The sequence below is a fragment of the Folsomia candida genome, unplaced genomic scaffold (genome assembly GCF_002217175.1).
Source record: "Folsomia candida strain VU population unplaced genomic scaffold, ASM221717v1 Fcan01_Sc010, whole genome shotgun sequence".
NCBI lineage: Eukaryota > Metazoa > Arthropoda > Collembola > Entomobryomorpha > Isotomidae > Folsomia > Folsomia candida.
Genome location: NW_019091202.1, coordinates 2,088,153 through 2,102,356, shown reverse-complemented (window position 1 = coordinate 2,102,356; position 14,204 = coordinate 2,088,153). Strand labels below are relative to the sequence as shown.

The following is a 14,204-nucleotide window of genomic DNA, read 5'->3' as shown; positions in this document are numbered from 1 at the left end:
AAATAAGGAATTAAATTAAATTAATATTAACATTAAAATCTGATATGGACAGGTTGTGAAGCTCCCCTTAGTAATACGCAAAAGAAGCGTTTATCTTATAAGTATCACTCGTTAAAGTTGTCATGCATAAGGATAAATCCATCCCACAATAAAATTATGTAATGGCCAGAAAAAAACCAATATCATCACCAAATATATATGTAGCTATGCACCTGGATAGTTGAACTCATGTACAACTTGTGCACATGCATTAAATTAAAATTCACTGAATTTAAATTAGTAAATTTATTCTCAAGAAAATTAACTCCATGGATTTCCCCACGTCTTACACACAGATGTTCTCGACGTCTCAGAGTGTACACATTAGTTGAGATTTTTTCCCGTATGTACATACACCCTACGTATTAACCCTATATGGGTGAACAATTGAGAAACTTTTTGTTAGTGGCGGGGTCCATATTTATAGTGATTTTCATTATTCCACTGATTTTGTTTTTCGTAATATTCCCTCTAATTTTATACCGGAAATTGATCATATTTCTGGCCTCGTACAAAAAAGATATTTATCTCCCCCTCAACATCTGCAGCAGTGGGCTTGCTTGGGACGACATTTACAGAAAACCTATTTGCACCCTTAGTATCGTAAATTATTTGAAGCACGGACCCGAAATAAGTCAAGTAACTCGCAGGCTGGAAAGGGTTGTACAAATTGTACGTAATTTATTTAGTGACTTCAAACATGATTAAACAAGCGTATAAGCCCGTCATCAGCCGGGCGTACATTATAGGCTGGAAATGTCTGTTGACAACGGAAGTGAAAGCAAATGTTCCGCGGAGGAAGGGAAAGTATAGAAAATCATGTTTTAATATTTAACAGATTCTGAATATTCCAAATATGTTGAACATTTGCATATCTCATATTTCATGGTGTTTATCTGGGAGTAGATAACCACCGTTAAACAACCATCCAAAGATAACTACATGTAATCAGACTTTTATTATTATTTTTTAATTTCATTTTAAAATTCGCGCCATTCTAAACTTGACTTTCTTTACTTTCACTTCCGTTGCGGAACACTTCCGTTGCCGACAGACATTTCCAGCTTATAATATAGATTAATTTTATCACAATTCTCCTTTGAGCATCCGGAACTAACATGCACGCTCCACTCTTGGATGTCCATCCTATTTTGGAAGAAATCCCCAAATTTCAAACTATCCCAGCACCTCACAATTTATAAGGAATCCAACCCCGAAAAAATCCAACAGTATTTGGATTCTCTGCCTGAAAAACCCTTCTCAAAAGGCGCCCCGTTATGGGAGTGCATATCCTTGCCAAATTATTCAAACACTAAATATGCCACAAAATCTGCACTAGTTCTGCGAATTCATCACACAGTTGCCGACGGTTTGGCATTGCTTTCATTGTGGAACGATCTTTTCGACAAGAATGGTTCCGGAGAGGAGAGGATTATAAAAAATGGAGGAACCCCTAAAAATTCGAAATGGGATATTTGGAAAATCTTCGAATTGATATTCATAACTCCGACGGAAACAATATTCACTATGCTGAAAGGCATTGACTCGAATCCATTAACAATTCACCGGGGGACTGGAGAAATGGTCCGGTGTCAAAATCTTGTCGCCCTAGATATGGCAGACCTTAAGCGGATTTCCCGCGCTGCTCGGACAAATATCACGTCGGCCATGTTTTTCGGTGTGACCGGCGCGGTGCGGAGAATTTTGATGGAAAGAGGAGCAAATTTGGGGCAAGATGCGACATCGATTTATATTCTGCCTAGTGTTTTAGGCCACCAGGGAACGTCCTTGACGAATAATTTGTGAGGACAAATATTAAGAAAACTTACAATGGAGGCGCAAACCATGTTCAGCCCAGATAATGTTTTGACCATGTTAGTTTGGAAGAGCAAGTCTTTAGAAACAACATTTGGCTTGGCACTTGAGCAGATGCGCAAAATTCGGCACGTTATAGGCGCCGCAAGTTCGCAAAAACGCATGATTTTTCATGCACGGTCGTACGCGAGCTCAGCTTTTTGCCGTCTCTGTCGCTCACTCTCTCGCTCCGACGAGAGGATATTGAATCCTTCCTCATCCCCATTTTTCACCAATAATTCCGAATTGTTATATTTTTAACTATAAATTTTGGAATTAATTCACCTGTAACTTCGTAATTTTATAAGATTTTTGGACAAGAATTTCTGCAGTTTGTTATTCCTCTGCTTTGCATCGGGTCTGTATCTTCACAGTCAAAAGTTTCTGAACAAGGTATACAAATTATTTGACAACTGAGAGAGTGTTGATGCTTTCTATTAAGAGAAAATTCTTTTATAACATTACGAAATTGGGGGAAGTTAATTCCAAAATTTATAGTTAAAGATATAACAATTCGGAATTATTGATGAAAAATTCGGATGAAGGGTTGCGGGTCAATGCCCTCGCGTCGGAGCGAGAGAGTGAGCGACAGAGACGGCAAAAAGCTGAGCTCGCGTACGACCGTGCATGAAAAATCATGCGTTTTTGCGGACTTGCGGCGCCTATAACGTGCCGAATTTTGCGCATCTGCGCAAGTGGCAAGCCAAATGTTGTTTCTAAAGACTTGCTCTTCCAAATTAACATGGTCAAAAAATTATCTCCGCTGAACATGGTTTGCGCCTCCATTGTTAGTGTTTTTCAAATTTGCGTCCCAATGAATATGGATCACGAATTTGACCAAAATTTGCATATTTTATTTTGGAATAGTTTTCCGAACATTTTTCATGTTGCCTCCCTCCGGAGTTTCAAATTAATTCGGGAGATAGAAATTTGAAAAATGCTATAGTCTCTGCAATAATATTACACCTTTTGTATGTGTCGCTAACACAAAAAAGGTCTAATTATAAAATACCAATAATAAGTTCTTGATAATTAATCAAATTATTGCAATTGTTACTGTTGAAATCTCTTATTGTTTCTCCAAGAAATTTATAATTTAGCAAATTACAATTGCACTTATGAAGTAACACTTATTATTATCATTTGTTTTAGAACCGGAGCCCCCCTGAGAATGCCGGTGTCGGAGAGGAACCTGGAACAAAGATTGGTTAACATTTCGGACCAATTTCATCACATTTCGAACTCCACTTATCTCCTAGGCATGACCGCATTTTACAGATCAATCGCACTAATTAGCGGCACGTTACAAACAGAGTTAAGAATTCCGAGCTTTGGAACTCTGGTTCATTCAAACTTTGCAACTTTTAAGGATAATCGGTACGAGTTGTTTGGAAATCCGGTGGAGCGTGCCGCGCCAATTACTGGTGTGGCGCAGAGATCATGCTTAATCGCAATGGTGAATATTAGCTACAATGGAAAAATGGGGATTGCAATAACCGCTGATAAGGCCATCTTTCCTGACACAGGTGAATTAGAAAGAGTAATTAATGGCGTTATCAGCGAGATTAAGCAAATTGGAGAAGCGCGTGTACACAGGGAATGAGTCTACAAATGAGAAAAAGTTAAATTTTTTCAATAAAAACATTTGTAAAAATTTAAGGAACTATATCCATGTAACATGTTTCAAGTTTTTCATAAAAATATTTCATCGCTGATATCAATAGGTATAATTGGTTCGGTCTGTTTTGAGCAAAAAAATGCATTAAAATGCATTAAAAAATATTCAAAGCATGTTTAAAAAAATGGCAACGACCTGTTCTTCCAATTTGTGGCCAGATTTGTAAAATTAATTAACAGAAATGACTAAAAATGTGTTGATTTTGACTATTTTGGCAATAGCTTATCGAATCCTACATAAGTTAAATATGCTTGAATTTTATACAGCTCTCTAGCAATGCCAATTTAACTACCATTATCAATTAAAATAATTATTATCAAGTCAATAACCCTCTATAAATTCATCGGCGACTTAAATTCAATTAACATAATAATAAGGCCCCCAAGGGACGCTAATTCTATGTCCACATTTATTAAGTTACAATCAAGACGTAATTCAATAAACACATATTTTTGGTAAAAATTCTCCTTATTTACAGAGATGTACTTTCTCCTTGATATGTTGTCCCGTCTTCAATTTCTTTATTTTTATTTCCACCGCACTTGCCCATCAGCCTGAGAAGTATGGCGAATAAAAGTTTCAAAATATTCCAGCTAATCTGCATATGCAGCGAGAAGGTGGATCCTTTCGAAGAAATTCGGGTTTTAAATTCACCTTAAAAGTGTTTTTTAAAAATAAATTAAATTAAAGATATAATTTATGGATGTTCCCTAACCCCTGGCTAGTGGTCTCAACGGTTCTCGGTTATGACGAAATCGAACCGGAACCGGTACTTCTATACGGGGAACCGAACTGGAACCGAACCGAACTTTTATTACCGGTTCGGTTCGGTTCCGGTTCTAGAAACTGAACCGGGTGGACCGAACTTTTTAACACAGCTTGCGGACTTGTTTATAAACTTGCAATACATAAGATAAACACTACTCAGCACAAATACGTCAGGTAATACATACATGGGGCAGCCATGGACATATAACTGATAACTTAAAATTATGACGTATAACTTATTTTATAAGTTATAAGTCATAGAAACGCCCTAAGGAGACGTATATTTATAATTATAAGTTAAGTTATACGTCATAATTTTAAGTTATAAGTTATATGTCCATGGTTGCCCCATGTATCTAATATTGTTTTTAATGCAGCTATTCCATTTTATCATAACACTGCTGGTTAGGCCGACACAGCCGGTTCGGTTCCGGTTCCGGTTCCTTACCGGTTCGGTTCCGGTTCCTTACCGGTTCGGTTCCGGTTCCTTACCGGTTCGGTTCCGGTTCCTTACCGGTTCGGTTCCGGTTCCTTACCGGTTCGGTTCCGGTTCCTTACCGGTTCGGTTCCGGTTCCTTACCGGTTCGGTTCCGGTTCCTTACCGGTTCGGTTCCGGTTCCTTACCGGTTCGGTTCCAAGAACCAGACCGAACCGGACCATTGATACCACTACCCCTGGCTCGAGCTAATGGTAAGAACCCCACTAATTTATGTACATACCTGTCAATTCCACCAATCGTTCCTGATAGCACTGTATCGTCTTCGGAGCACCATCTTTAGTCCGATCTGCTCTCACGAGAAGGAATAAAATGAAACCACTTTTAAAATTGCATATCCTGCAAATTACGATCGCGCTGTACTTATCGACCACCAAGTAAAGCAAAATTTCGAGGATTTGTAACCATGCGGAAATCCCATACACGAGGAGCAACAGTTTAAACTGCACCGACCAACGACGCACCCTAAAAATTTAGGAGACATATGTATGTAATTTTCATATTCATACACTGTTAAAAATCATGTTCAGTCATGCAGATATTGATCTCCCCGTATTAAAATTATTTATTACCACTTGGTATTAAAATTATGTCTACGCGTCCGTAAAAATTTGGTACAAACGTGGCAAAGCTTTAATACCAAAGCTATCATCACATGGTATTTAAATATTTATCTCTTTCACTTTGATAACTTCAAACATATATAAATACCGCTTGGTATTATTTTAATATCAGATTTCTTAAAAAGAGTGTAATCTCAAACATCTAAGAAAGTTTGAACTTTTACAGAAATTGATAATTCTAAGAAACTACAACACTGTCAATCTCTCATTTCCCCCTTAGTATAAGCAAAATTCTTCTGAAACTCACAGTTAAGTTTTTTCAGAATTCTCAATTTTTGTGAAAGTTCAAACTTGCCTAGGTGGAGAGTATATTTGAAAATTTACCCATTTTCAACCCCATTCTGGAAGTCGAACCCACTGGAAAAACCGATCAGTAAATTAACCCCGATCAATATGAGTAGAACTCCGTTTTTATGGATAAGTGAGACCCACGCCTCCCAAAATGGCGGGTAGTCATCAAAATCGAGACTGGGTTTGCATTGGTAACTTCTAAATACATAAGTTAAAAAAATCAATTTGCATAACTGGTTTATTTTAACTCTCTAAAAAAATTGGATTTGTATATTTCCACAATTACCGAAAATCTGCTGACAAAAAATAGCAAAAACTGAGATACCCTGCCGGAAAAATGATGCATATTATCGAATACAATGATATTTGAAGTTTCGAACTCTCCACGATACGTTTCCTGGAAATATTATTAACAAATTTCGAATTAAATAAATTAGTTCTAAATTATGCTTTAATTTTAAATCAATTAACCTATTCAAAATTAACACTGATACCAGCAAAGCTTGTGATGTTGGGACAAATGTGTAAAATGCATCTATTCATAAACAAAAACATGACAAATTTCTAGAAAATGATTCGCAATAAGGTGTTGACTTGCATAATTTATTTTTAGCATAACACCAATACTGCATAAAGGGAACTTGTAAATATAATTTCAAATTATGCAAAACAGCAATTTCGCCTGTTTTTGCATTTAGTATTTACATAATCTTCTAACTTTGGGCTTATTCCATAAGGTTTATGCAATATGACCGTTATGCAAAACACCATTATGCAAATCGACACAAAACCATTTCACATTACCTAAAGCGGGACAATATTGTAAATAGTTCTTATCGAAATAAATCACATAGGAAAAAATATCCTGCTCAATATTCATCAATTGAATAATTCCCCCGCAAATTAAGAGCATCTCCAATCCGACGAAATTTAACAGAAAAAATATTTCGGTATCAATCCCCCCGCACGTGACACACAGACAGATGAATCCCGCCAATGAACAAATCAAGTAAACCGACTGGGTCAAGCAGAAGCTAAAATTTTGTAACTGTGTAGGCCATAAGCTCGTCTGGAAATTTAAAAAAAACTTACAATGAGGAGGTGTGAGGTGGTTATCGCCGATAACCACCGGACTAATTTTAAATTGTTGACGCTAAAAAATAAGTGGACCCGTATTTTTTCGTTTTCCTGAATGGGCATGTTTACGCCCGTGGCGGAATTTTCAAAAAAAATTTCAGCCAAAATCCTGATTTTTAAAAACGCTGTAACTTTTCGAATTTTAGCCCGATTTCAAAAATTGAATACAATTTGGGTTCAGAATTACTTCCCTGAAAATATAAAATTTCATTTTCAAAAATTTTTTAATTTTAAAAAAATTATCGTTTTTTTTTCATTTCTAAAAGCTCAGAAATGGCATGAAAATATTAAATTAAAAAAAATTTTGAAAATGAAATTTTATATTTTCAGGGAAGTAATTCTGAACACAAATTGTATTCAATTTTTGAAATCGGGCTAAAATTCGAAAAGTTACAGCGTTTTTAAAAATCAGGATTTTGGCTGAAATTTTTTTTGAAAATTCCGCCACGGGCGTAAATATGCCCATTCAGGAAAACGAAGAAATACGGGTGGGCTTATTTCTGGGCCTGAACAATTTAAAATTAGTCCGGTCCACATTGGCGATAACCACCTGACACCTCTCCATTGTTAGTTTGTCGTTTTAAAAATTTATTGCAAGTCTAACATATTTATTTTGGACTCGATTACTCATGGTCAAAATCCCTCCAGTCTGGGAACTTATTTTAAAAAATCTTAAAAAGTGTTAAAAAATATCCATTCCAGATTTTGAAACTTTTGAAGGAGGAAATCTCAAGTGTGGAAGCCTTCAGAAACATTAGAACTCTTTTAAACATAATTATTTAAACCCCGCCATTCTTATATGGAATAATTATGTAATTATCAAATTTCCAAGTCGTTCAGAATTTTGAAATGAATTCCCAGAGTCAAAAATTATTAAAGACGATCTAAATAGTTTTGACTATTCAATTCTATAGCGATGAGTTATCTATTTACTTCTAAATACATTAAAATCCTTACAAATCCACTTGTTAAGAAGGATTCCACTAACGAGCCCCGCATTCTCGGAAACTTCAGAAGACTTTCAGAAAAAAACCTTGGTGCTGACTTGTTACTAACGCATCCCACCTTTAACCCAAAAATAACCTCGGGAACTCCATCCACCTCAATATTTGGTAACGAATCCCAATAATTCATCAAATCGTTGTAGTCCAAAGTGTAATTTTTTGAAAATTTGAGATTTCTTGATTCAAAATATCCTGTTTCATTCGCCCAATAAACCATAACCTCGGCGACGGTGGGACTTCTAGTTTTTAGATATTCTTCCATCCTCTCGTTCCAGTCGCACGAGTAATTTATTTCGGGCAATTTCCAGAAATTTATGGACACCATGGGCACCACAAATATTACACTAGCCAAAAAATACGATGATATGGTCACAACTGCAAAAAATATTATTTGTGGCGACATGATTTAGCAAAATCGACCTTCTACACTGTTTAAAAACCTCTAAATTTCCGTTAGTTACACGATTTGGGATTGAGATTTTTATCAAAACTCACGGAACACTGATGAAAAAATTCTTAAAATATTGAATTTCAAAGACATAATTTCGGTAGGTAATGGAAATTTACCAATTTTTCCCATGGAAAAATTTTCCATGGTAGTATGACATTTAAACCACCCTGTATACTCGGTACTGGTATTGATTTGGTAATAAATTCCTACCGGTTTGGAATAAGTAAGTTTGTTTCTGCGTGGTAAATTTTCATTACCGCATGAATTCATTACTCAGACTAGGATTTACAAAGAAGTTATAACGTTCATGTGTTAATAATTATTTGCATCGGGGTAACTTTAAGCTGGTCATACATAATCAGCAGAGAGCGGTTATATATTCATTTTATTATTTGAGGCTGATGGGCCGTCAAATTTTTCTTGGCTGGGTTTTATACATGACAAAAATTCTGTTTGTAAATATAGTTATGAGTGTTAATATTTCTAGGTTTTCGGACATATGAAGATAAGTCCCGTATTATTTAAGAAATACATAAATCCTTTACTTATTTTTGGAAAAACATTTCGTAATTACTTCATAGGTGTAAATTCAAAATTTTTTGGTCATGGATCAGTAAAAACCAGATCATTACTTTAAAAATGCAAGGATTTCTTCGTCAATTTTTTTCGTATTTATTTGCCAATATTGAATACATGTCCGACCTCTAATCATCACTAATATGAGCACATTCGCAGAAAATGGCCAATCCCAAGGTACATATTTGCATATAAGGTTTCTTCACGTTCTCTCCACACTGTTTTAAATTCTCCCTATCTCTGCACCCAGTGTGGACATAAATAATAAACATAATTTGATTAATTACGCAAAAGGTTAAACAACCTCGGTCTCAACTCGAGTACAAACGTGTCAATTTTTTATATATGTTCAATGCAAATTAATTCTGCTCGGTCAGTTCAACGTTTTATATTAATATTTAACTTTACCCAAGTTCTTCCAGGTTTTTAAAATCGTCCAAATAAGCACCTAAGTATTTTACATATTTACACATTGAAGTAAAGATTACGTAAAGAAGAAGATGTCAAATATTTAATTTATTTTGTGCAAAATTTTTATAAACTTGTTCAAAATTTGTGAATAAGTTGCATCATTTGGTTGTGTCTCCCTCTTTTTTTACTCAACGTTGAGTAAATGTTACTTATTTTAATTTTACTGCATAATTACGTAATTAATAATTAGCCTCTTAAATACCAGTACCAGCCACCATTTACGAGGAAATTAGTCAATTCCAACCAAATATTTGTAACAGAAGTATTTATTTACACACTAAAAAACGATGAAAGTTAAAAAACCCTTAATTTTAGTGTCAATCTTCGCTTCCTCATTACTCATTTTATCCATTCCATTCTGGATTTTCGACACGGATAACAACACTCCAATCGTGCCTAGATGCGATTTGAACTCTTTTGTGCAGTCTGAAACCGAGAAAAGTAACCAGACCGGGGAAAATTTGGACTACCCCGAATTTTTGCGGGTTTACGGAAGACTTACGAAATTCTTTAACAAGACGGGAAATCACGCGAATTTTTCAAATTTCAACGAACTCATCCCTTATCTCGTGTACAACGCGACATTTTACGACGTTATGCCCCTGAGTGCAATTGTTTTTTACCTCCAGTGCATAAATAATTCGAAGGAAGAGGGCATCTTTTCGGTAAAAATGGACGAGTTGTACCCGGAATTTTTTCCTTTACTGTACAACAATCCAAAATTGAGGGAAAACGGGACATTCAAATATTATCGGGTAAGAATCAGTAAATCATGAACACTGGAAGTTCGCAGTGATTATCACAATTTGCAAAGTCAGTTTGGAAACTATGGGATATTTCATTATCAAGCTAAATAATTGGGCCATCCATAGATTACGTTATCAAAAATTATTGATTTTGTCCACCCAGCGGTAACATGAAGAGATAATGAATTTTAACATGGGGAAGATAGGAAGACCTAAACCACCCACTAAAATGACGACGTAATATATGAACGTTCCTTCATTACTCACAATGCGATCTCGCTTCACGAAACCACGATAATTACCTATTTAGCCTTACATAGATAATATGAAGGAATGATAATTTTTGATAATTCCCAGGTTAGGAGCCGTTCATAAATTACGTCAGCCGGGTCTATGGTTTCAATGATATAAATGTTCCACATATTACAGAAAATCGCGATTTTTCCATTACGTAATTTATGGACGGTCCCTCCAACGAAATAATGATGAGTGAATTACTTTAAAAAAAATCAAAATTCTCGCTTCCGCATTCTTTGCCTCCAGAAATAACTTAAAATTATCCGAAAATTTCAAATTATTCCCAAAAAATTTATTAAATAATTTTTATGGAAACCTATTCAATAAATTTTTTGCCTTCTTCCCGACAGAGTATCGCGAAACGAGGCGACCTGTATTTTCTCCTCCTCGTCGTCAATTCCAGCGTCCAGGTCGTCTTTGGGACCATTATCGCAATTACGTATCTCCTTCTGTGGGAGCGCCACTCCCTCCACGGCCACCTCCAGTTGTGCTACGTCCTTTCCGAAGCTGGCTACAGGACTGGGAAACTTATCCAGCTCATCTTTTTAGTGAAAAGTGGGGCAAGAAATAGCACATATAACGTCAAGTATTTGGAGCATTGTGCAAAAATTGGTAATATTTATAGCGAGACCGTGATTTTATAGCGAGTTATATTTAAAAATGAAGTAAAAAATTAGGAATCACATGACACATTTCCGTTGAATGGCCCCTTTGAATAAAAATACTGGCGGCAAAGTTACGTTCTTGAGTTAATTTTCTCTCGCATCGTCCTCCAACAAGCCGAGCGAGTGATTTTGCCCGCTAATATTTTTCTTCAAAGGGGCCATTCTTCTACGGAAATATGTACACTCTTAGAAATAGGGTTACGATTATAACCATAAAGTAACGGCATATGGCTCTACCGCCGTGGTTATAAATTTACCACCTACTAATTGTAAATTTGTTAACTCCAGTGACCATTTAATACCTAGTCGGTGAAACTTTTTTATTAGTCGGTGGCAATTGTGTGTAACCATTCGATGACAAATTTGTAACCACGGCGGTAGAGTCAATTACGTTTACGTTTTGGCTATAATGATAACCCCATTTCTAAGAGTGTATGAGTGTCACGTGACTCCTAATTTTTGGCTTAGTTTTTTGCTATTACTCGCTACACAATCCTGGTTTAGCTTGAAAAAAAGTTTCATTGTGAGCCGAACATACATAGCTTGCGTTACCATTGTTCTTTAATGTAGACGCACTTTCCGATTACACCTCCCTCTCACGACACGTCTGGCTAACTGTTTTGGTGTTCCACTTGTGGAAAGCGTTCGGTAGAGGGATCACACTCCCGAAAAATGGAAAATCCAAATTTGGCAAATATTTCGCTTTCGCCCTTCTATCGCCAGCCGTGTTCACCTGTGCGAAATTCATGCTACAAATTTTGCTATGGTGAGTATGCAAACTGTGTAGTGTTGCAAAAACCTAACAATGCTACCTCTTGGATAGCTTCATACATCCATACACCGAAATTCTCGAGCGAAAAATCATGCAAAAAAGTAGAAATCAAATTGTATCGTTCCACTAAATTTCCCATTGGAAGAAAAAATATTGGTTTAACTTTTTAGTAAATATTTTCCCGCTTTATCCCGCGGAAACGTGTGAACTTTGCTGTAAATATTTTTCTTCTAAGGGGCCATTCAACGGAACAGGTGGGTCCACGTGATTCCTAATTTTTGGCTTAATTTTTTTGGAGATCAACGTTCTTAAATGACGGCAAAAGTTCCGGAGAAGTTATAGAATTTAAAAACATTACGGGACGTCCATAAATATATGCATGTATTACGTTGTCAAAAAATACAAATTTTTAGACCACCTACCCACCCCTTCCCTATCCAATTCCTGATAAGCGGCAAAATTTTTGATAACGTAATACCTGGACGTTCCCCTCTTATCCTGCAGGGGGTACGATTGCAACGGACTTGAACGGAACGAATCGACATTTACAATCTTACACAACACCCGTTCCATACTTCTCTTCGCCTGCAACCTGTTTTTTGTCCTTTGCTGCTACCGGAAGTCGAAAGTGATGCAAAAGGAGGGAGAATTTGCGCAGGAAAACGTAATCTGTAAGCGGGATGGCAGCAGTAGGTATGAAATTAGGGGTTGTTCATAAATTATGGAACACGAGAGAGGGGTGTAAATTTAGCTACGATTTGTTTTATAAAACTCGAATTAGCAGTTTTTGGAGATCCAAATATTTATGTATGGATTGCACAATTTTATCTAAATTCTTTCGAACGTTTACCACAATGTTATACGATAGATTGTTTGCAAATGTTATAATAATAATTTTGGAATATGCATCTGTTCTTTAGAAAATGAGATTTTAACTTCGGAAAAAAATTGTAGCTAGACTTTTGTTACATACTGTATGTAGTTTAATTTGTGGTTAATTTTGTTTAAATCTTTTTGTACTTCCCGCTCTGACAGACTTCGCCTCTACATCAAGCTTCTCCTCGTCCTGTTTGGTTTCCAGTTTTGCCTCCCACTAATTAGCGAGGTCCTTGACATGGTTAACCTCAGTCCAGGCCGGGACGAAACTTATGTTTCACTAATTCTCAATAATGTCGCCATCTGTCACAGCTTTTTCTTATTTTTTGTCCTAATCCGCCACAGACAGACGAAAGTTGGGCTAAAACAAGTGGTCGTTCTGGAAAAGGGAAATCTTACAAAAAGCGCGGGTAAATTATTAGTGTAAATGTAGACGTAAAATTTGAATTTATTTTATTTTTTTCGTTTTTTCTATCTAGATTTACTATTTGAGAGTGTGTTAAGTGGAAAGGTGGCGTTGATTATACTCCAGCATGTTAAGTGTGCATGGTACCTGGTCAAGATTCGAATAGTTTTTGCCTTTCTAAAATTAACAATTGTTTGTAGAAAAATTACTTGTAAGGAAAGGTTGTGTTGACCGTTTTTCTAACGGCCTCGGGTGGATAAAATTTTACAGAAGTTTTGCCTGAAATATGAAAAAAACTCTAAAAATTGTCAAATGCTCAATTCTAAATCGTATGAAATTGATGTATGTATAGAGTGAAGAAAACGCATTAATAAATATGATGGTAATAAGATGTGTTAACCCATTACACACATGTACGTATCACAGTTCGTTCAAAATTAATAAGCAGTAAAACATCTGAAAGGTTGATTAGCGGATGATTGATTGACATAACATTGTTTTAAAATATATTATTTAAGCTGATCTGCATGCAAATACAGCGAGAAGGTAAATTGGTTTTGTCAGTATCACTACACTGACAATGCGATGGTGTGAAGTGTAACCCTCCGATTTGGTTGAAATTTGGAAATTATTTGGTCCATGTCAAGACAAACAACGTTTCTTCGAGCAGTTTGGTCAGAATTTAACAAAATATTTGAGGTTAAAGTTGAAAAAATTTGCAATTTTTAGCACGGCAAGAGAATGGAGGTCGAGTTTGCTTCCTACGCCTGGTAAAATTCGCCCGTTTTTCAAACTTGACCTCAAATATTTTAATACATTCTGACCATCGCACAAACTGTCTGAAGAAGCATTGTTTGTATTGATAAGGATCACATTATTTCAAAATTTCAACCAAATCGGAGGGTTACACTTCACACCATCGCATTGTGAGCATCATTTGCGATTAATGAACCAAAGTCAAGAACGGACTCGTAACATGCAAGTAGTATTAATAGGCTATAAACAGACCCCACTATTTTTAGAACACGAAGATGATCTAAAAATAGCCCCTAAG

General features: G+C 36.0%; 3 protein-coding genes across 5 annotated transcripts; 2 read left to right on the top strand and 1 right to left on the bottom strand.

Annotated features, from left to right (window-relative positions):
- Positions 1-331: 331 nt before the first annotated feature.
- On the top strand, positions 332-4,035 carry LOC118436801. The gene is made up of 3 exons (XM_035855413.1): positions 332-711; positions 1,144-1,841; positions 3,046-4,035. Exons 1-3 carry the CDS (start codon positions 415-417, stop codon positions 3,494-3,496), a joined length of 1,446 nt encoding a protein of 481 aa, XP_035711306.1. The 5' UTR covers positions 332-414; the 3' UTR covers positions 3,497-4,035.
- On the bottom strand, positions 3,923-8,561 carry LOC110854784. 3 transcript variants are annotated; one of them, XM_035855412.1, is made up of 8 exons: positions 7,844-8,561; positions 6,554-6,818; positions 6,221-6,284; positions 6,036-6,146; positions 5,783-5,947; positions 5,241-5,300; positions 5,059-5,174; positions 3,923-4,225 (listed from the first exon to the last, which is right to left on the bottom strand). In XM_035855412.1, the coding sequence occupies exons 1-8, from the start codon at positions 8,291-8,293 to the stop codon at positions 4,044-4,046; spliced, it is 1,413 nt and encodes a 470-aa protein (XP_035711305.1). In that variant the 5' UTR covers positions 8,294-8,561; the 3' UTR covers positions 3,923-4,043. The 3 variants fall into 3 exon arrangements, with proteins under 3 accessions (XP_035711305.1, XP_035711304.1, XP_021958921.2); XM_035855411.1 differs by having other exon boundaries at positions 5,059-5,300; positions 5,783-5,944; positions 7,844-8,559; XM_022103229.2 differs by having other exon boundaries at positions 5,059-5,300; positions 7,844-8,557.
- A 691-nt stretch (positions 8,562-9,252) lies between these two features.
- Positions 9,253-13,556, top strand: LOC118436674. Its single transcript, XM_035855190.1, has 6 exons — positions 9,253-10,143; positions 10,782-11,043; positions 11,667-11,862; positions 12,373-12,561; positions 12,904-13,154; positions 13,224-13,556. The coding sequence occupies exons 1-6, from the start codon at positions 9,676-9,678 to the stop codon at positions 13,379-13,381; spliced, it is 1,524 nt and encodes a 507-aa protein (XP_035711083.1). The 5' UTR covers positions 9,253-9,675; the 3' UTR covers positions 13,382-13,556.
- Positions 13,557-14,204: the final 648 nt, after the last annotated feature.

Coding starts and splice junctions, on each gene's coding strand:
- LOC118436801 (XM_035855413.1), top strand. CDS start 415: ATGGGTGAACAATTGAGAAACTTTTTGTTAGTGGCGGGGTCCATATTT. Junction 712..1,143: donor TGGAAAGGGTTGTACAAATT/GTACGTAATTTA, acceptor TTCTCCTTTGAG/CATCCGGAACTAACATGCAC. Junction 1,842..3,045: donor ACGTCCTTGACGAATAATTT/GTGAGGACAAAT, acceptor CATTTGTTTTAG/AACCGGAGCCCCCCTGAGAA.
- LOC110854784 (XM_022103229.2), bottom strand. CDS start 8,293: ATGTCGCCACAAATAATATTTTTTGCAGTTGTGACCATATCATCGTAT. Junction 6,819..7,843: donor CCTTCTTAACAAGTGGATTT/GTAAGGATTTTA, acceptor TTAAATTTCCAG/ACGAGCTTATGGCCTACACA. Junction 6,285..6,553: donor ACAATATTGTCCCGCTTTAG/GTAATGTGAAAT, acceptor GTTTATGAATAG/ATGCATTTTACACATTTGTC.
- LOC118436674 (XM_035855190.1), top strand. CDS start 9,676: ATGAAAGTTAAAAAACCCTTAATTTTAGTGTCAATCTTCGCTTCCTCA. Junction 11,863..12,372: donor ATGCTACAAATTTTGCTATG/GTGAGTATGCAA, acceptor CTTATCCTGCAG/GGGGTACGATTGCAACGGAC. Junction 13,155..13,223: donor AAATCTTACAAAAAGCGCGG/GTAAATTATTAG, acceptor TTTTCTATCTAG/ATTTACTATTTGAGAGTGTG.